At 38.9% G+C, this 20,418-nt stretch overlaps 1 protein-coding gene across 1 annotated transcript; it reads right to left on the bottom strand.

Annotated features, from left to right (window-relative positions):
* Positions 1 to 3,358: 3,358 nt before the first annotated feature.
* LOC121883855 lies at positions 3,359 to 18,846 on the bottom strand. The gene is made up of 13 exons (XM_042392314.1): positions 18,816 to 18,846; positions 17,023 to 17,337; positions 16,216 to 16,524; positions 14,150 to 14,443; positions 12,897 to 13,190; positions 12,025 to 12,318; positions 10,840 to 11,133; positions 9,992 to 10,285; positions 9,140 to 9,433; positions 8,293 to 8,586; positions 5,711 to 6,034; positions 4,374 to 4,508; positions 3,359 to 4,218 (listed from the first exon to the last, which is right to left on the bottom strand). Exons 1-13 carry the CDS (start codon positions 18,844 to 18,846, stop codon positions 3,815 to 3,817), a joined length of 3,576 nt encoding a protein of 1,191 aa, XP_042248248.1. The 3' UTR covers positions 3,359 to 3,814.
* Positions 18,847 to 20,418: the final 1,572 nt, after the last annotated feature.

The following is a 20,418-nucleotide window of genomic DNA, read 5'->3' as shown; positions in this document are numbered from 1 at the left end:
CTGCTAGGGCTGCTTTGCTGAAATTTCGTAGGGGGCACTATTCAGCCAGTTTGCATCACTGATGGAATACTGTCATGTACACAGTAAACTTATAGCAACTTCCTTGGTCATGGCAAAACATCAAATCTCAACAGTGTGAGGAATTTTCTGCAGGGTGAGACATGTCTGCCTTACTCACACCTGTGTCATCAAAATTATGCAAGTTTTGAGCCCTTTCACTTCAATTTCATTTAGTAAATTGAAAACTCTTGATGAGTTTGTCTGTAAAACTAATTAATTTCCTAATTTTCATCAAGTCTATTTTTAGAAAAGTAAAGACTTTTGACCCACATGACCTGGTCAAAGTTTGATTGAAATTTCTTATCACCCTGAAGTGGGTGCTCCATTTGGCAGTGTGATGTATCAGTTTCTGGGGAAGATGGCTCCCTTCCTTGTCTTGGCAGTCATTGCTGTGTTGGGTGGAGGTACTGTGTAACATTGTGCATAAGATGAAGCATATAATCCTCCTCAAAAGTAACAGCGTGAAACAGTTGTATGTCCTGTTTCACTACCCATAAAAAGGTTTGCATGCCCTCCTATTCTCTTTCTCCCCCTCTCAGTTGGAGAGGAGAATGCCACTCTTCTTGTGAAATATCCTCATAAATCCCATGACTTTGGCCAAATCCTTTGATAAATTTGACAAAATGTAAAAATTATCCCCCCAAAGTGCCAAAATGTGCTCTATAGTGCCACCTATGTATCTAATATGGCTGCCACGGCCCGTAGGAATGTCATAGAGAGATTGAACCAAAACTCAATTATTTGTCTCATCAAGACCTACAAATTATACGCTGACACGTTTACATATTGTAAGCCCTGAAAGTTGGAGTGCCACATCGCACCTTACAATGTAAACCAATGGGGAGGCAATCTCTAGGAATGGACTTTGTGCCAAACAAATGGTTCTGATGTCTTAACTATAAGCCTGACCACTTTGAAACCTGTATCAATGGATTCGCGACGAAATTTCCTACAAAAAAATGTGGTTTTTAATGTAGGATTTGGCCAAAATCATGGGATTTATGAGGATATTTCACAAGAAGAGTGACATTCTCCTCTCCAACTGAGAGGGAGAGAAAGAGAATAGGAGGGGGGAATGGGTGTGGGGGTTGAGTGACAGTTTAGTGATAAAGTGCTGCAGAAAAATAAAATCAAAACTAAAATTTGTAGCTCTGTACTGTGGTTTTTCCTTTATTAGGGCCCAAGCACCTAGCGGTTCGCTCACACTCTCCATTCAAAAATATTAGTACTTTTCTGTATCCAGCTGCAGTTACTTATTGTCTCTACACACCTGACAGTACACATTTCAATCAAACTTTGACCAGGTCATGTGGGTCAAAAGTCTTTACTTTACTAAAAATAAACTTAATGAAAATTAGGAAATTAATTTGTTTTACACACAAACTCATCAAAAGTTTTCAAATTATTAATTAACTTATTACAGTGAAAGGGCCCAAAACTTGCATAATTTTGATGACACAGGTGTGAGCAAGACAGACATGTCTCACCCTGCAGAAAATTCTCATCCTCACACCGTTGAGTTTTGATGTTTTGCTATGACACAGGAAGTTGCTATAAGTTTATTGTACATGCTCCAATCTTCACCAAACTTTAGATGTTTGTAAAGTCAGACCTGTCAGCCCAGGTCTGACAACATCTGCATGCTTGTGACAGAAGCCCTTGGACTGTGCCATACCCCGCACAGTAGAGGATAGAAAACGCATGTAAATTCAAGATTTGTAGGTCAAAGTCTCATGACTCATTTAAAGTTCAAATGAAGTTTGTATCTAAAACTATGTGGAAGCAGTAAATGTTCAAAAAGGTGTGGGTTTGCTCACACTTTCCATTCAAATATATGAGTATTTTTCTGTGTCCAGCTGCAGTTACTTATTGTCTCTCCACACCTGACAGTACACATGTCAATCAAACTTTGACCAGGTCATGTGCGTTAAAAGTCTTTCCTTTTCTAAAAATAGACGATGAAAATTAGGAAAATAATTTGTGTTACACACAAACCCATCAAGAGTTTTCAATTTACTAATTGAAATTCAAGTGAATGGACCCAAAACTTGCATGATTTTGATGACACAGGTGTGAGCAAGACAGACATGTCTCACCCTGCAGAAAATTCTCATCCTTTCAATCAAACTTTCAAAATAAAGGCACACCAAACTTGTAAGAAATATCTCTCATTTTTATAAAGAAAAATGATCTGATCCCGATGGGCCAGAGCGCGAGGTCCCGACCAACGCTGCTTGCAGCTTTAATTTTTTAGTTTAGTTTTTTAGAGTTTATTTGACAGACAGGATTGATGTGTAGGATTCAATATTTGGTCTACAGTCCGAAGCGGAGGGTGGCAGTAATGTGCCTAATATGCTATAATTTAGCTATCGTTGAAACGTGTGGCATGGCGTGGCGTTGAGTTTTGATGTTTCACCATGACAGAGGAAATTGCTATAACTTTAGTGCAAATGCTCCAGTCTGCCCCAAACTTTGCATGTTTGATAAGAGTCCTGGCCTAAACACGTCCTCATGACAATATTAAGTCAGTAATGCAAACTGGCTTAATAGGGCCCCCTACGAAATTGCAGCAAAGCAGCCCCAGCAGCGGGCAAAATAGTGGACAAAGGAAGTGATGTTTTATCTCCGTCTTGCACTGTCTGAAAACAAGACATCTACATGCCCGTTACAGAAGCCCTTCGAGTGCGCTGCGACCCGACGAGCGCAAAGGGACGAGGGCCTGTTCAATGCTGCTTGCAGCTTTAATTTAAAATGTAATTTAAAATTTCTTGGCAATTTATCCAAAAGTTGTCAAAATATGTCCCTCTGAAACTTACTGAGAGTTAGGTGGTGTGGTAGATACCATTTTCATGTTTGAACATGAACTATGGTGCTGGAGCCTGAGTTAGTTAGCATAGTTTAACTTAATGAGTGGAAGCAGAGGGAAACAGTAAAATCACAGTCCTATCAGCTCCATCCTGGTCTGTGAAGTGGTGATATACATTATAATATACTCAGCAAGTACACAGGCCCTACAGGGTTTTCTGTGAAATGTGAAATTTTACTTCAAAATTTCTGATTTCTGATTTTGTGATTCAGATCTTTTTTGTATCACATCACATCTTGTAATGTTTTCAACTGTTGTGCTCAATAGATTTTAATTAAATGGCAAACATAAATAAAAACAAAATGAAGACAACTTGCAATAACTGATTTTAAAACTTGCAATGATTGATTTTTAGAGCACCAGGGGCAGTAGAAACAAGCCATCACAATTTAAGTTGATATGGTGAATTTATTTGCTATAGCAGTTGCCTATTTACACATCCAGCCCACATGGCACAACATTCATTTGGAGTCTTATTCACCTGATGAATAAGTCCAAAATTCATTCCTTTTAGCTCTGTTTTAGGTTTTCGCCAAATTCTGAGAAAAATATCCATTATTTTAGCTGCTAAATGCTCCAATTTAGCTAGTTGTTAACTTTGTTGGCCATTTGTTGCTGGGCAGATAGCGTACACAATATGCATTTTTTTACATGCTGACAATGTTTGGTGCATTTACAAAAATACCTGAGGGGATAGGTTTGACAAGAACGATCTATCTAGCAGGTAAAACAATCCACTGGCAGCATGTCTCTATGATATATCAGCATGTCCCAAATCCACACTACATCCTATTTCTAAACAGTATGTACTACACACTAACCATCATAATATAGTATAGTATAATACTTTAATTTAATTGTCCTGTGATACTGTTCAGCAGTAGAAAGCTAAAGATTTTGATAAATATCTTCTTGTTCTCCGTAAATGTCGAGAGTGTCTTCAGCAAAAGGTTGGTGTACATTCACATAGTCGTCATCAGTGTTACTGTTTTCCTCCTCTTTAGCTACTTTTTTTACCACACAATCTTCATACCCCTCTCCGTCGTTCTCTACAATATCATAGATGTCCTCGCTTTCTACATAATCATGACCTTCATTGTTCTCCTCTCCCACATAGTAATGATTAAAACTCTCCTCTTCCTCGTGAACACGATCTTCACTGCTCTCCTCTTCCTCCATCCCTCTTGCTTGATCCTCCTGCCTCTTCTTGGTGTGCAATGGTTGGAAGTTCATATAGCGCTGTTCCTCCTCACTCTCCTCCTCAGAGACTTCATAATTGTTCCTGACAGCCACTGGAACAGCAGGGGGCAGAACGTGTCATGAATATTTATAACAATTCTCTAAAAATCACACAATTACTTACACACTCTGAAACACAAGCAGTTAGATGAAAGTGTGTCTTGAAAGGAGGAGAAACAAACAGCAACAGTTTCATATGAACACAGACCCTGACTCAGGACGAGGTCTCCAGGCTGTTTGGCTCGTCGTCTTCTCCAGTGGACCAGACAGACCACCAACAAGACCAGCAGGAGCAGCAGCAGAGTCCCAGCAGCCGCTGAGGACACCATCAGCAACAAAGGCACTATAGGAGGAAAAAACATTTTCAAACAATTATTGTTTGTCTGATACTTTACAAGTGTAATGCATTTTCCATAGTAAAGGTATAGTCCTGCAAGCCTTTTTCCACAAGTCTTTCAGAATCTAATTATGATATACTATTCACATTTCAGCTTGGTAATACATTAATACTAATATGGTAAAATGTTGCTAACAAAATGATAATAGTGGTATCATACCATGGTAATTATAGAGATAATAACCTGGTAGACTAATATTTTGGTAATAATAACGAGAATACTGTAATATAAGGGTTTAATCTCTGTGATAGGGTAACAGTGGAGCTAAAAATGGGGAAAACAACATTTTAAATAACAATATGATATAACATGGTAATAATGTGGTAAATATAAGCTAATCTAATCACAATAAAAATGTGGTTACATGAATATTAATGTGTTATATTTTAACAAAATAGAGGAAAATAGATTCATAGTTAATAGTAATAACGGGGTGATATGCCAGCAATAATGAGGTTATAGTAGTTGTTTTCACAATACTGTCAATATTCTATTTAAAACAGAGATTTCTTAGGTGGAAACACAGATGGTTGTTTTGGTGTCATAAACGTGAATCAGGGCTAGAACCTGAAAAACAACCGTGGCTCATTATTTTTGGAAATAACACTTTAAACTTATCACCAATGCCACAGTCATTTTCTGGACGCACAGATGGTAGTTTTTGTGTCATACCTTATGAATTACAGCTGAAGAATACCACATTTTTCTTTTAATTGTATTGTTAATGTGACTATTAATGAAAAAAGAAGGAGGCTAGAGTCTTTACCTGGAAACATAAATAGTAGTTTTTTGTGTCATAATAATGGAACAGGCCTAGAAAATGCACAATAATTTTTTTCATGACAAAATGTTTAATGGTTTATGGTGATGGTGTATAATAAGTATAATCCTATAATTTATATTCATTTATGAACATATAAAACTTGATTCTTTCCTTAATCTATAAAGGAAGAAATATGAGGAGCATTTTCCATCGAGTCACAGAACTGCTGCTGTTTTGAAAAATATTCAGGGACTGATTTCACGGAGCAAAGGGCCAATTCAAAGTCAGTGATGTTCTGATGTCTCCACTCCCACAAACGGTCCTCTACAACAGCAGAGAAAGATACGCATGCAGTTTTACATAGCTTCAATTCTGCCTACTTACATTTAATGGCGACACTCATTATTGTTGTCATGGTAGAAGTACATTTCTGTGTGGACAGAGTGACTTCATACACACAGCTGTAGTTGCCCTGGTGTTCATACTCAGCTACAGGGAAGTTAAAAGAGGCTGAGTGGTTGACTGCTGGCTGGGTGATATTGATGCTGGAGCCAGAGAAGATGAGAAAGAAATAACCACCAGGAAAGCTGGAGTTAACGGAACAGGTGAAGACAAAGCTGTACCCCCTGGTGACCTCTGCACCTTCAGTTCCCCAGACTAGCCCTCTGTTTGGAGATGTCAGGGAGATGCTGGGCTGCTGCAGTGGCACTGGGTACAAAACATAATGTAACAATTCAAATTTCCTGGACTTGAAAACCAGCAACAACAACATTTTGATGGATACTGCACTTATATAAATCTATACTATTCTGCAAAAAAGCAATACAAAAGACCCTTGCCCCATCTATTCTGGCTTTGTGAGAAGGTGCAAGATGGAAATGTTCCGGAATGTAGCTGCATGTGTAAATAGTGAAAATCACTAGCGGTGCCTGAAAGGTTATCCCAGTAATTTAAAGGGAACTACATGTGGAAGAGGCTCAAGTAAAATATCTCATATTTCATTTAGATTCCTCAACGTAGCCACTGTTTGCCTTATTGACAGCTGTGCACACTATTGGCAATATCTTAACCAGCTTCATGAGGTAGTCACCTGGAATGGTTTTCAATGAACAGGTTTGCCTTGTCAAAAGTTAATTGGTGAAATTTCTTGCCTTTTTAATGTGTTTGAGATGTCAGTTGTGTTGAGCGAAGCTAGTGTTGGTATACAGCAAACAACCCTATTTGACTACTGTAGTAACCATATTATGGCAAGAACCGCTCAACTAAGTAAAGAGAAATGACAGTCCATACTTTCAGACATGAAGGTTAGTCAATCCAAGAACTTTGTTTCTTCAAGTGTTGCAAAAACCAACACTAAACAAAACACTATGATGAAACTGTCTCTCATGAGGACCGCCCCAGGAAAGCAAGACCAAGAGTTACCTCTGCTGCATAGGAGTTCATTAGAGTTACCAGCCTCAGAAATCTCCAGTTAACGGCACCTCAGATTAGAGCTTGCATCAGTGATTCACAGAGTTCAAGTAATAGACACATCTCAACATTAACTGTTCAGAGGGGACTGTGTGAATCAGGCCTTCATGGTCAAATTACTACAAAGAAACCACTACTGAGGGAGACCAGTGAGAGGATGAGAAATGCTTGGGCCAAGAAAGACAAAGAATGGACATTAGACCAGGGGAAATCTGTACTTTGGTCCAAATTTGAGATTTTTGGTTCCAACTAGTGTGTCTTTGTGAGACACAGAGAAGGTGAATGGATGATATCTGCATGTGTGGTTTCCACCTGGAAGCATGGAGGAGAAGGTGTGATGATGTGTGGGGGCTTTGCTGTTGATGCTGTTGGTGATTTATTCAATTTTCAAGGCACACTTGTACGGCAACTGGATAGTGCCAATATAAGGAATACCAGGAGGAGGAGGAGGAGCAGTCTACACTCCTGTCATCATCAGACTGTGTGCAGTTTTGAGATTGATTGGGACTGCAGACAAGAGACTGGCGGCGACATTAAGGCGAGTGCATGGAAGAAACATCTACCGGCAGTGGTGTGATGGTGGTGTATATCATAAATTGCTGTTTAAAATATGCCTACTTTTTTAAAATTTCAACTAGGTACGTCGATTTAAAACGGTATAATACACATGCCTGGTCGCCTGGTTACCATCAGACATGGACATTGCCGGCACTGTAAAATGTTTGTTTTTGTGTAAGTTTAAATTTATTTGTATAGTACTTTTCATACAGTAGTTGTAACTCAAGGTGCTATGCACATAAGAAAAAACATTAAAGATACTTAAAATACATAAAAATAACATTGAGATACATTAAAAATAAGAGAATAAATCATCAGAATACATTAGTGTGACATTACAGTGCACAAAGTGCAATTAACATACATAGGTAGATGTTGGTCTGTAGAGATAAGTTTTTACTTGAATTTAAAAAGTGCTCGCTGAGGTCAATTAACATACATAGGTAGATGTTGGGGAGACAGTTAATTGAAGGCCAGTCTATAAAGATACATTTTTACTTGAATTTTAAAAGTGCTCGCTGAGGTCTCTTTAATTTCCACTGGTAAGGTGTTCCAGATTTTGCGTGTAGACTATATGTTGCTGTTGTAAGAAGGGTTGAGTTAAGATTTAGGCTATTTTTTAAAATGTTTTATGTATTTTCACTTAACCGCAAACCGAAAAATAGTTTGAAACCTGGAGGCTATGTAAGGGCTATTTGACTAAGAGGGAGAGTGATGGAGTACTATCTAAACTCAAGTGAGATGGTTTGGGATGAGTTGGACCACCAAATGAAGGAATGGTAGCCAAAAAGTGCCCTGTGAACTCCTCCAAGATGGTTGGAAAAGCAACTGTCAATATAAAACATGTGTGTTATTTCATAGTGTTGATGTCTTCAGTATTGTATTCAGTACTTTTGACTGGTACTGTGCGAGAATAAAAAATCAAGTTAAGGACATACCAGTAACAGAGAGTCTGACAGAGTCACTCAGGACCGAGGTGAAGTCTTGTCTTGAAACCCTTGTTTGATACTGACACTGGTACGATCCCTCATTGTCAAAAGTCACTTGAAGGATGTTGAAGGTAGCAGAGTTGGTACTTGATGACTGGGTCATTCTGAATGAACCTGAGGTCTTCTTTAGAATGAATGTTCCACCTAAATGCTGAGTTGAGATCGAACAGGTGATGCTGGTGTTCTGACCCCAAGCAACCTCACCAGCAGGATTCATGGAGATGCTAGGCTTTGGGAGGCTCACTGAAAGAAATTGAAAGATAGAGAATAAAACATGAAAATACATTAGTGTGACATTACAGTGCACAATGTGCAATTAACATACATAGGTAGATGTTGGTCTGCAAAGATACATTTTTACTTGAATTTAAAAAGTGCTCGCTGAGGTCTCTTTAATCTCCACTGGTAAAGTGTTCCAGATTTTGCATGTAGACTATATGTTGCTGTTGTAAGAAGGGTTGAGTTAAGATTTAGGCTATTTTTTTATATGTTTTATGTATTTTCTCTTAACCACAAACCGAAAAATAGTTTGAAACCTGGAGGCTATGTAAGGGCTATTTGACTATGAGGGAGAGTGATGGAGTACTATCTAAACTCAAGTGAGATGGTTTGGGATGAGTTGGACCACCAAATGAAGGAATAGTAGCCAAAAAGTGCCCTGTGAACTCCTCCAAGATGGTTGGAAAAGCAACTGTCAATATAAAACATGTGTGTTATTTCACAGTGTTGATGTCTTCAGTATTGTATTCAGTACTTTTGACTGGTACTGTACGAGAATAAAAAATTAAGGACATACCAGTAACAGAGAGTCTGACAGAGTCACTCAGGACCGAGGTGAAGTCTCGTCTTGAAACGCTTGTTTGATATTGACACTGGTACGATCCCTCATTGTCAAAAGTCACTTGAAGGATGTTGAAGGTAGCAGAGTTGGTACTTGATGATTGGGTCATTCTGAATGAACCTGAAGTCTTCTTTAGAATGAATGTTCCACCTAAATGCTGAGTTGAGATCGAACAGGTGATGCTGGTGTTCTGACCCCAAGCAACCTCACCAGCAGGATTCATGGAGATGCTAGGCTTTGGGAGGCTCACTGAAAGAAATTGAAAGATAGAGAATAAAACATGAAAATACATTAGTGTGACATTACAGTGCACAATGTGCAATTAACATACATAGGTAGATGTTGGTCTGCAAAGATACATTTTTACTTGAATTTTAAAAGTGCTCGCTGAGGTCTCTTTAATTTCCACTGGTAAGGTGTTCCAGATTTTGCGTGTAGACTATATGTTGCTGTTGTAAGAAGGGTTGAGTTAAGATTTAGGCTATTTTTTAAAATGTTTTATGTATTTTCACTTAACCGCAAACCGAAAAATAGTTTGAAACCTGGAGGCTATGTAAGGGCTATTTGACTAAGAGGGAGAGTGATGGAGTACTATCTAAACTCAAGTGAGATGGTTTGGGATGAGTTGGACCACCAAATGAAGGAATGGTAGCCAAAAAGTGCCCTGTGAACTCCTCCAAGATGGTTGGAAAAGCAACTGTCAATATAAAACATGTGTGTTATTTCATAGTGTTGATGTCTTCAGTATTGTATTCAGTACTTTTGACTGGTACTGTGCGAGAATAAAAAATCAAGTTAAGGACATACCAGTAACAGAGAGTCTGACAGAGTCACTCAGGACCGAGGTGAAGTCTTGTCTTGAAACCCTTGTTTGATACTGACACTGGTACGATCCCTCATTGTCAAAAGTCACTTGAAGGATGTTGAAGGTAGCAGAGTTGGTACTTGATGACTGGGTCATTCTGAATGAACCTGAGGTCTTCTTTAGAATGAATGTTCCACCTAAATGCTGAGTTGAGATCGAACAGGTGATGCTGGTGTTCTGACCCCAAGCAACCTCACCAGCAGGATTCATGGAGATGCTAGGCTTTGGGAGGCTCACTGAAAGAAATTGAAAGATAGAGAATAAAACATGAAAATACATTAGTGTGACATTACAGTGCACAATGTGCAATTAACATACATAGGTAGATGTTGGTCTGCAAAGATACATTTTTACTTGAATTTAAAAAGTGCTCGCTGAGGTCTCTTTAATCTCCACTGGTAAGGTGTTCCAGATTTTGCATGTAGACTATATGTTGCTGTTGTAAGAAGGGTTGAGTTAAGATTTAGGCTATTTTTTTTATATGTTTTATGTATTTTCTCTTAACCACAAACCAAAAAATAGTTTGAAACCTGGAGGCTATGTAAGGGCTATTTGACTAAGAGGGAGAGTGATGGAGTACTATCTAAACTCAAGTGAGATGGTTTGGGATGAGTTGGACCACCAAATGAAGGAATAGTAGCCAAAAAGTGCCCTGTGAACTCCTCCAAGATGGTTGGAAAAGCAACTGTCAATATAAAACATGTGTGTTATTTCACAGTGTTGATGTCTTCAGTATTGTATTCAGTACTTTTGACTGGTACTGTACGAGAATAAAAAATTAAGGACATACCAGTAACAGAGAGTCTGACAGAGTCACTCAGGACCGAGGTGAAGTCTCGTCTTGAAACGCTTGTTTGATATTGACACTGGTACGATCCCTCATTGTCAAAAGTCACTTGAAGGATGTTGAAGGTAGCAGAGTTGGTACTTGATGATTGGGTCATTCTGAATGAACCTGAGGTCTTCTTTAGAATGAATGTTCCACCTAAATGCTGAGTTGAGGTCGAACAGGTGATGCTGGTGTTCTGACCCCAAGCAACCTCACCAGCAGGATTCATGGAGATGCTAGGCTTTGGGAGGCTCACTGAAAGAAATTGAAAGATAGAGAATAAAACATGAAAATACATTAGTGTGACATTACAGTGCACAATGTGCAATTAACATACATAGATAGATGTTGGGGAGACAGTTAATTGAAGGCCAGTCTGTAAAGATACATTTTTACTTGAATTTTAAAAGTGCTCGCTGAGGTCTCTTTAATTTCCACTGGTAAGGTGTTCCAGGTTTTGTGTGTAGACTGTATGTTGCTGTTGTAAGAAGGGTTGAGTTAAGATTTAGGCTATTTTTTTATATGTTTTATGTATTTTCACTTAACCGCAAACCAAAAAATAGTTTGAAACCTGGAGGCTATGTAAGGGCTATTTGACTAAGAGGGAGAGTGATGGAGTACTATCTAAACCCAAGTGAGATGGTTTAGGATGAGTTGGACTACCAAATGAAGGAATAGCAGCCACCACAACATTCTGCAGCAGCACACCATCCCATCTCATTTGCGCTTAGTGGGATGATCTCTTTTTTTCAACATGACAATGTCCCAAAACACACCTCCAGGCTATATAAGGGATATTTGACCAAGAAGGAGAGTTGTGGAGTGCTACATCAGATGACCTGGCTTCCACAATCAAGTGCTCTGTGAACTCCTTCAAGATGGTTGGAAAAGCATTCCAGGTGACTATCTCATGAGGCTGGTTGAGAGAATGCCAAGAGTGTGCAAAGCTGTCATCAAGACAAACAGTGGCTACTTTGAGGAATCTAAAATGTAAAACATGTGTGTTATTTCATAGTGTTGATGTCTTCAGTATTATTCTACAATGTAGAAACTACTAAAAAATGAAGAAAAACCCTTGAATGAGTAGGTGTGTCTAAACTTTAGACTGGTACTGTACATGGATAAAAAATCAAGTTGAGGACATACCAGTAACAGAGAGTCTGACAGAGTCACTCAGGACCGAGGTGAAGTCTCGACTTGAAACCCTTGTTTGATACTGACACTGGTACGATCCCTCATTGTCAAAAGTCACTTGAAGGATGTTGAAGGTAGCAGAGTTGGTACTTGATGACTGGGTCATTCTGAATGAACCTGAGGTCTTCTTTAGAATGAATGTTCCACCTAAATGCTGAGTTGAGATCGAACAGGTGATGCTGGTGTTCTGACCCCAAGCAACCTCACCAGCAGGATTCATGGAGATGCTAGGCTTTGGGAGGCTCACTGAAAGAAATTGAAAGATAGAGAATAAAACATGAAAATACATTAGTGTGACATTACAGTGCACAATGTGCAATTAACATACATAGGTAGATGTTGGGGAGACAGTTAATTGAAGGCCAGTCTATAAAGATACATTTTTACTTGAATTTTAAAAGTGCTCGCTGAGGTCTCTTTAATTTCCACTGGTAAGGTGTTCCGGATCTTGCATGTAGACTATATGTTGCTGTTGTAAGAAGGGTTGAGTAAAGATTTAGGCTATTTTTTATATGTTTTATGTATTTTCACTTAACCGCAAACCGAAAAATAGTTTGAAACCTGGAGGCTATGTAAGGGCTATTTGACTATGAGGGAGAGTGATGGAGTACTATCTAAACCCAAGTGAGATGGTTTGGGATGAGTTAGACCACCAAATGAAGGAATAGTAGCCAAAAAGTGCCCTGCGAACTCCTCCAAGATGGTTGGAAAAGCAACTGTTGATATAAAATGTGTGTTATTTCATAGTGTTGATGTCTTCAGTATTGTATTCAGTACTTTTGACTGGTACTGTACGAGAATAAAAAATCAAGTTGAGGACATACCAGTAACAGAGAGTCTGACAGAGTCACTCAGGACCGAGGTGAAGTCTCGACTTGAAACCCTTGTTTGATACTGACACTGGTACGATCCCTCATTGTCAAAAGTCACTTGAAGGATGTTGAAGGTAGCAGAGTTGGTACTTGATGACTGGGTCATTCTGAATGAACCTGAGGTCTTCTTTAGAATGAATGTTCCACCTAAATGCTGAGTTGAGATCGAACAGGTGATGCTGGTGTTCTGACCCCAAGCAACCTCACCAGCAGGATTCATGGAGATGCTAGGCTTTGGGAGGCTCACTGAAAGAAATTGAAAGATAGAGAATAAAACATGAAAATACATTAGTGTGACATTACAGTGCACAATGTGCAATTAACATACATAGATAGATGTTGGGGAGACAGTTAATTGAAGGCCAGTCTGTAAAGATACATTTTTACTTGAATTTTAAAAGTGCTCGCTGAGGTCTCTTTAATTTCCACTGGTAAGGTGTTCCGGATCTTGCATGTAGACTATATGTTGCTGTTGTAAGAAGGGTTGAGTAAAGATTTAGGCTATTTTTTATATGTTTTATGTATTTTCACTTAACCGCAAACCGAAAAATAGTTTGAAACCTGGAGGCTATGTAAGGGCTATTTGACTATGAGGGAGAGTGATGGAGTTCTATCTACACCCAAGTGAGATGGTTTAGGATGAGTTGGACTACCAAATGAAGGAATAGCAGCCACCACAACATTCTGCAGCAGCACACCATCCCATCTCATTTGCGCTTAGTGGGATGATCTCTTTTTTTCAACATGACAATGTCCCAAAACACACCTCCAGGCTATATAAGGGATATTTGACCAAGAAGGAGAGTTGTGGAGTGCTACATCAGATGACCTGGCTTCCACAATCACCCGACCTAAACCCAACTGAGATGGTTTGGGATGAGTTGGACCACCAAGTGAAGGAATAGCAGCCAACAAGTGCTCTGTGAACTCCTTCAAGATGGTTGGAAAAGCATTCCAGGTGACTATCTCATGAGGCTGGTTGAGAGAATGCCAAGAGTGTGCAAAGCTGTCATCAAGGCAAACAGTGGCTACTTTGAGGAATCTAAAATGTAAAACATGTGTGTTATTTCATAGTGTTGATGTCTTCAGTATTGTTCTACAATGTAGAAACTACTAAAAAATGAAGTAAAACCTTTGAATGAGTAGGTGTGTCTAAACTTTAGACTGGTACTGTACATGGATAAAAAATCAAGTTGAGGACATACCAGTAACAGAGAGTCTGACAGAGTCACTCAGGACCGAGGTGAAGTCTTGACTTGAAACCCTTGTTTGATACTGACACTGGTACGATCCCTCATTGTCAAAAGTCACTTGAAGGATGTTGAAGGTAGCAGAGTTGGTACTTGATGACTGGGTCATTCTGAATGAACCTGAGGTCTTCTTTAGAATGAATGTTCTACCTAAATGCTGAGTTGAGATCGAACAGGTGATGCTGGTGTTCTGACCCCAAGCAACCTCACCAGCAGGATTCATGGAGATGCTAGGCTTTGGGAGGCTCACTGAAAGAAATTGAAAGATAGAGAATAAAACAAGAATACACACTACAGAGCTTCAAGTCCTGTTTTCAGAAATCAGCAGACAAAAACATAAAAAATTTAGGAGTGTCATTGGTAGAGGACCTGAAACAATTAGAAAATATTCATATAACAGAGTAGCACTGCAGTGTGACAGAAATAAAGAGGGATTGCTGCTACTAAGAAACCAGACACGTGGTGTTTGTTTTGTTGTCAGCAACAGTTTTTTTCTCGTCTTTATACTTCTAGTTTCACTGTTTTTTCATCTTTAATCTAATCTAATGTTTCTAAGAAGCTTGTTTAACCCTCTGAACTTCAGTTCACGGCAGTTACTGTTATTCAGAATTTTTGTCAGTGTGTGACGCTGGAGCAGGAAGTTAAAGCAGCTAGGTGAGGTTGGCATGCCGACAGGTGTTTTGGTTTAAACACTGACCATGTTAACCCGAAACAGCATGGCAGTTTCAGTGGAATGAGTGCTCTTGATACCGCACTGGTTTGGATCAAGTAGATTATTTTGCATGAGAAAGTGGAGACTTTGGTAAAAACTATACACTGTATAACTTTGAGTAGGAAAGATAGCAGTAATACTCTTAGGGGCCTACTCCACAGCTGCCCCCTTTCACCTTTGATGTCCCCCAAGACCACATTTTGGGTTCACTCATTCATTTAACAATTACATGCTTCTACTTTGCCACATATTTTGTGAACAACATTTAAATCTCCCTTTATGCTGATGATAAACAGCTATATGCCTAAAACCTGATGATACTGCTGGAGTTTAACTTTGAACTGTCTCTTAGACCTGTAAGTTATAATTCTTAAGACATTTATTAATTTAAAGCCCATTTTTGATTCTAGTTATGGTTGGTATGTTTTCTGCACTAGCAATTCAGTATTCAGCTGTCTTAAATTACTGCTAATGCAAATATGCCCACTGTTAATGTTGCTGCTTCGCATTAAAAGCATTCAACTGCATTCAAAAATGTGGAATGTTGGAATGACCACCGTCATAACCACATTTGTCTACCTTTGTCTTTGATTGAGCTGTGTCAAAGAGGAATTTCTGTCACTATGTGTGTAAAATTTCTTGAATCATGAATCTTGATTAATAAGGCCATCAGTTTTACTGATACAGGTACCACACAAGAAACTAATGGCTTTTAATACTACTATCACATATACAGTACTGTACAAAAGTTCTAGGCACTAAAAGTAAAGTGAGAATGCTTACACAAATATTGCTATAAATTGTTTTAATTTATCAATTAACTTCTCACAAAGTTGAGTAAACTGCAGAAACCTAAATGAAATCAATATTTGCTGTGAGCAGCTTTGCCTTTAAAACAGCAGCAGTTCTCCTCGGTTCACTTTAACACAGTTTTTCATGGTAACCATGTTTCATGTTGTAACCATCCTGGAGAAAGAATGTTCTTCTGTGGATTTATTATTTAGGCCATCTCAGGTGCTTCTTCATGTAATCCCAGATTGACTCCATGATGTTGAGATCAGGGCTCTGTGGGGGCCATACCATACCATCTGTGGCAGGACTCATCATTCTTCTTGTTGCTGAAAATAGTTCTTTATGACTCTAGTGGTATGCTTGGGTCATTGTCATGTCATGAATAAATTTGGGACTGATCAGACACCTCCCTGATGGTATTGCATAATGGATAAGAATCTAAACATCTAGGGTGCCTAAAACCTTTGCACAGTACTGTACATATGGAAGAGCTAAGTGATAGAAAGAGTTGTCTCACCTGAACAGACAACACCAGCGTCCTCGCCGTGTCCACAGTCGTGTGCCCCAAATCCTCGGTGTTTACACTCAGCTAGAGACATTTCACTGCCTGAACAGGCCACATCATCAAGCCAGATTTTGCCGCCACCTTGACCAAAATAGGCTGACTGAGGGGCAGTCAGTGCCGACCCACAGCCCAACTGTCTGCAAACCACTTTAGCATCGTTTAAGTCCCAGCCGTCATCACAGACTGTTCCCCAGGCACTGTTGTGATAGATTTCAACTCTTCCAGAGCACAAAGTAGACCCAGCTAATCTGATCTGTCTTCCTGTCAGACACAAAGGCATAACATCAAAATTTCCACATTTTACATAAATGTTCAAGCCAGGCAGGAAAACTGTGGCCTGCAGTGCATTCAACACTTCATTATCATCATTATGATCATTACTAGGGGCAAGGCGCCATCACACACACACACACACACACACACACACACACACGATGTGCTGCTAATTGTTTAGGCCATCTCAGGTGCTTCTTCATGTAATCCCAGATTGACTCCATGATGTTGAGATCAGGGCTCTGTGGGGGCCATACCATACCATCTGTGGCAGGACTCATCATTCTTCTTGTTGCTGAAAATAGTTCTTTATGACTCTAGCGGTATGCTTGGGTCATTGTCATGTCATGAATAAATTTGGGACTGATCAGACACCTCCCTGATGGTATTGCATAATGGATAAGAATCTAAACATCTAGGGTGCCTAAAACCTTTGCACAGTACTGTACATATGGAAGAGCTAAGTGATAGAAAGAGTTGTCTCACCTGCACAGACAACACCAGCGTCCTCGCCGTGTCCACAGTCGTGTGCCCCAAATCCTCGGTGTTGACACTCAGCTAGAGACATTTCACTGCCTGAACAGGCCACATCATCAAGCCAGATTTTGCCGCCACCTTGACCAAAATAGGCTGACTGAGGGGCACTCAGTGCCGACCCACAGCCCAACTGTCTGCAAACCACTTTAGCATCGTTTAAGTCCCAGCTGTCATCACAGACTGTTCCCCAGGCACTGTTGTGATAGATTTCAACTCTTCCAGAGCACCGAGTGGACCCAGGCCCAGCTAATCTGATCTGACTTCCTGTCAGACACAAAGGACATAACATCAAAATTTCCACATTTTACATAAATGTTCAAGCCAGGCAGGAAAACTGTGGCCTGCAGCGCATTCAACACTTCATTATCATCATTATGATCATTACTAGGGGCAAGGCGCCATCACACACACACACACACACACACACACACACACACACACACACACACGATGTGCTGCTAATTGTAATAACTATGGTGAAATCAGCAATTTGGTGAACATTTTTTAAAGTTGTCACCACTTAGTCAGGTCCCACATTATGTTTAATTTACTAGTCAATGGTTTGGAAATGCAAACAACTGTGAAAGCTAAGGAGCCAAACAGGGCTCATCCACCTCTGTCTGAAATCAAGGACCCGTTGTTTCAAAAGTTACAACAATTTGGAAGTGGTAAAAGCTTAGCTCTGTTTTTAAAATTATTTTAGAATATTTTTACAGTTTTTAAAGTTTGTTTTAAGCTTAAGTGTAATTTAGGGAAGTGCTATGTAACTTTGGCAACTTGTCCAACTGCACTCATTGATATGTTGGACTGGAATAAACTATGTGAAAAATAGAGATGAAAGCACTTTGGATTATGGCAGCCAGTGTGTCCAAGGTGTTTAGAGCATCGAATGGACCCAGCTAATCTGATCCGATTCTCTCTCAGACACAGAAGTCATAACATTAAAATTTCCATATTTTACATAAATGGAAAACAGCAAGAAATGTATGCATCAAACAGGAGAATGGACTGACCTGCAGCACGTGAAAATGAGGTCAAGACAACACAGACTATATGAGAGAGAAAAAAAGACAATTCAGTTCATGATATAAACTAAAATGTATAGAAGTACATATACTTGTTTCTGATTTAGGCTGCTAATTCAATGGCATGAACTGTTACACGTGTTGAAATAGATTACATTGTATAATGTATATTCAGGATGTTATACAGTATGTAGTCTTTTAAATTTCTATATAATTTCTCTTTTGATCGTTGATTGTTCACAATAAAGAGAATTGGAAAGATGCAACAGACATTACAATTGGTATCAAATGGTATCAAGTATAGATTTCTCGATTGGTTGTCATACTAATAATTGATGTCTTTCAATTGTTTACTGTCCAATAAACAGCATGGGACATTCTGACGGTTCATTCCCATGGTACAGCGACAAAATATTTTGTTAACATCACTTTGCACAAACATCAGTTCTGCACAAATATGTCCGACTAAATTAAAAAGAAATGTTTAAAAAAATGCTGCCTGGTATATCTAGATGTTTCTCTTTTCATATTATGATGTAGAATTGTGACATAATTTAAACTGCTGGAACTGTAAGTCATTGAATATAAACACTGAATTAATTAGGCCAGCATCATGTGTGCAAATTGTTTCATGACTATTGCAGTGAAAACACAAAAAACTGACATACATACTGCAACATGTTGACTCCACACACACACAGCACATGTTTAACTCACCAAAAACCAGTCTTGGTAGAGGTTTTAACATCCTGGTCAATGCAGGTGACATAGAGAAGCGTCCAGGCTCAGGAGGGTTGGTGTAGCCACAAAGAGGCAATGCTGCAGTGTGGCTTGCTGGTTTTCTGCTTCTGTTTTCAGTGGCACAAGTTTTCTCACTTTACACTTAGACAAATGATGAGGAATTTATAGCAGGGGTGGTTCTAGGGTCAGTGGAGATCTGAGGCTTAGCGCTGAAATCTTTGAATGAGAGTTTGTGCTGCAATCAATAAATCTTGCAATAACAATAAGTGCTTAAATAAATGATAATAATAATTACTATTATTATTACTTCAAATACTTGACTACATGCTTGCAGAGAAATCAAACTTTAGAAATGATCTAAAATTATAGCCAAACACACCCCATATGCATCCCTCTTTTGTTGAAGTATAACTTTCAGGTTGAATGAGACACTACTGTTGGCAAAGTATGACAGTATTTTATACATGAAGCTCATCATGCATGTGAGGAAAAAAACCTAAATTTGTATTAATATCATTTGGTTTATTTGAAATAGAATCCACACATCCATTTAGACACGGCCCTTCCTCCCGCTGCTCCTGTTACTGTTCTCCTCTGTGGCTTCTCTTATTCTGTTTTCTCTCTATTGGTTCAATCATTTTCTTTTTCTGCTGCTTCTCTGCTCTCCTTTATTAGATGTCTTCTCCCTTTTTCTGTCTCTTTAAGTATGCATCTCCTGCAGGCTAATCCATGTAATTTTGATGAGCTACCACTGCAATTTTGATGTATATTTGTTCATATTTATAGATTTTACAATCCCATCAATAACTATTAATTATCAAATAATTATATTTTCAAATATTTTAATAACTTTATTTTTGCTGTGAGTTGTTTTTTTCTTAGAAGCTCTGTCTCACTCAACCTGAAACCCTTGTCCCGCTCAATTTAATGTTATCAGGTTGAGTTGGACGTTGCTCTTTTGGTAATTCTAAAACATTACCTGTACTGCCAGCTTTATCATTCTAAAGGAGCATTTCATTAGTCAGCAAGCTTTCCATTAGGTCAGCTCAGTCAGGCAGTTTGTAAACTAACACTATTCCCACAACAGTGACATTGAAGCAATCATTTTATTTTTCAGTAGACATTTAGTCATAACACAAGGGAAACAGCAGTTGCAGTGACTGGCTATCAAAACTCACAAAAAGCCATCTGTGCACACTTTAAAATAAGTAAAAGGAGCAACTTCAAATTTAATGGACAACAGAACAAAATGCTCCATCTAGTTTTAAACAAATATTCAGTCCAGTCACTCTGTGTTTGAAATAAGAGCTAATGAATGAACTAGGTAATGCTATAATGCATTTAATGTCCATAATTGGTTTTGTAACATGTTTACATTTTATAATCAGTCTGGACATATACATAGACACACAATGTATGCACACACACACACAAATATACCATACACAAACACAAGATGTGCTGCTAACTATAAAAACTAAGGTCACTCTCACCATATGTAGGGCATTTGCAAGCAAGAAATGAATACAACTTACCATATAAACCAAAATTTGTTACTTGAAAACATGTCAGCACTGTA

Source organism: Thunnus maccoyii, chromosome 18 (assembly GCF_910596095.1).
Source record: "Thunnus maccoyii chromosome 18, fThuMac1.1, whole genome shotgun sequence".
Taxonomy (NCBI): domain Eukaryota; kingdom Metazoa; phylum Chordata; class Actinopteri; order Scombriformes; family Scombridae; genus Thunnus; species Thunnus maccoyii.
The sequence above is the reverse complement of the archived record's forward strand: the minus strand, read 5'-3'. Positions and strand labels throughout refer to the sequence as shown.

Coding starts and splice junctions, on each gene's coding strand:
- LOC121883855 (XM_042392314.1), bottom strand. CDS start 18,846: ATGTTAAAACCTCTACCAAGACTGGTTTTTG. Junction 10,286..10,839: donor TGTCAGACTCTCTGTTACTG/GTATGTCCTTAA, acceptor AATTTCTTTCAG/TGAGCCTCCCAAAGCCTAGC. Junction 9,434..9,991: donor TGTCAGACTCTCTGTTACTG/GTATGTCCTTAA, acceptor AATTTCTTTCAG/TGAGCCTCCCAAAGCCTAGC.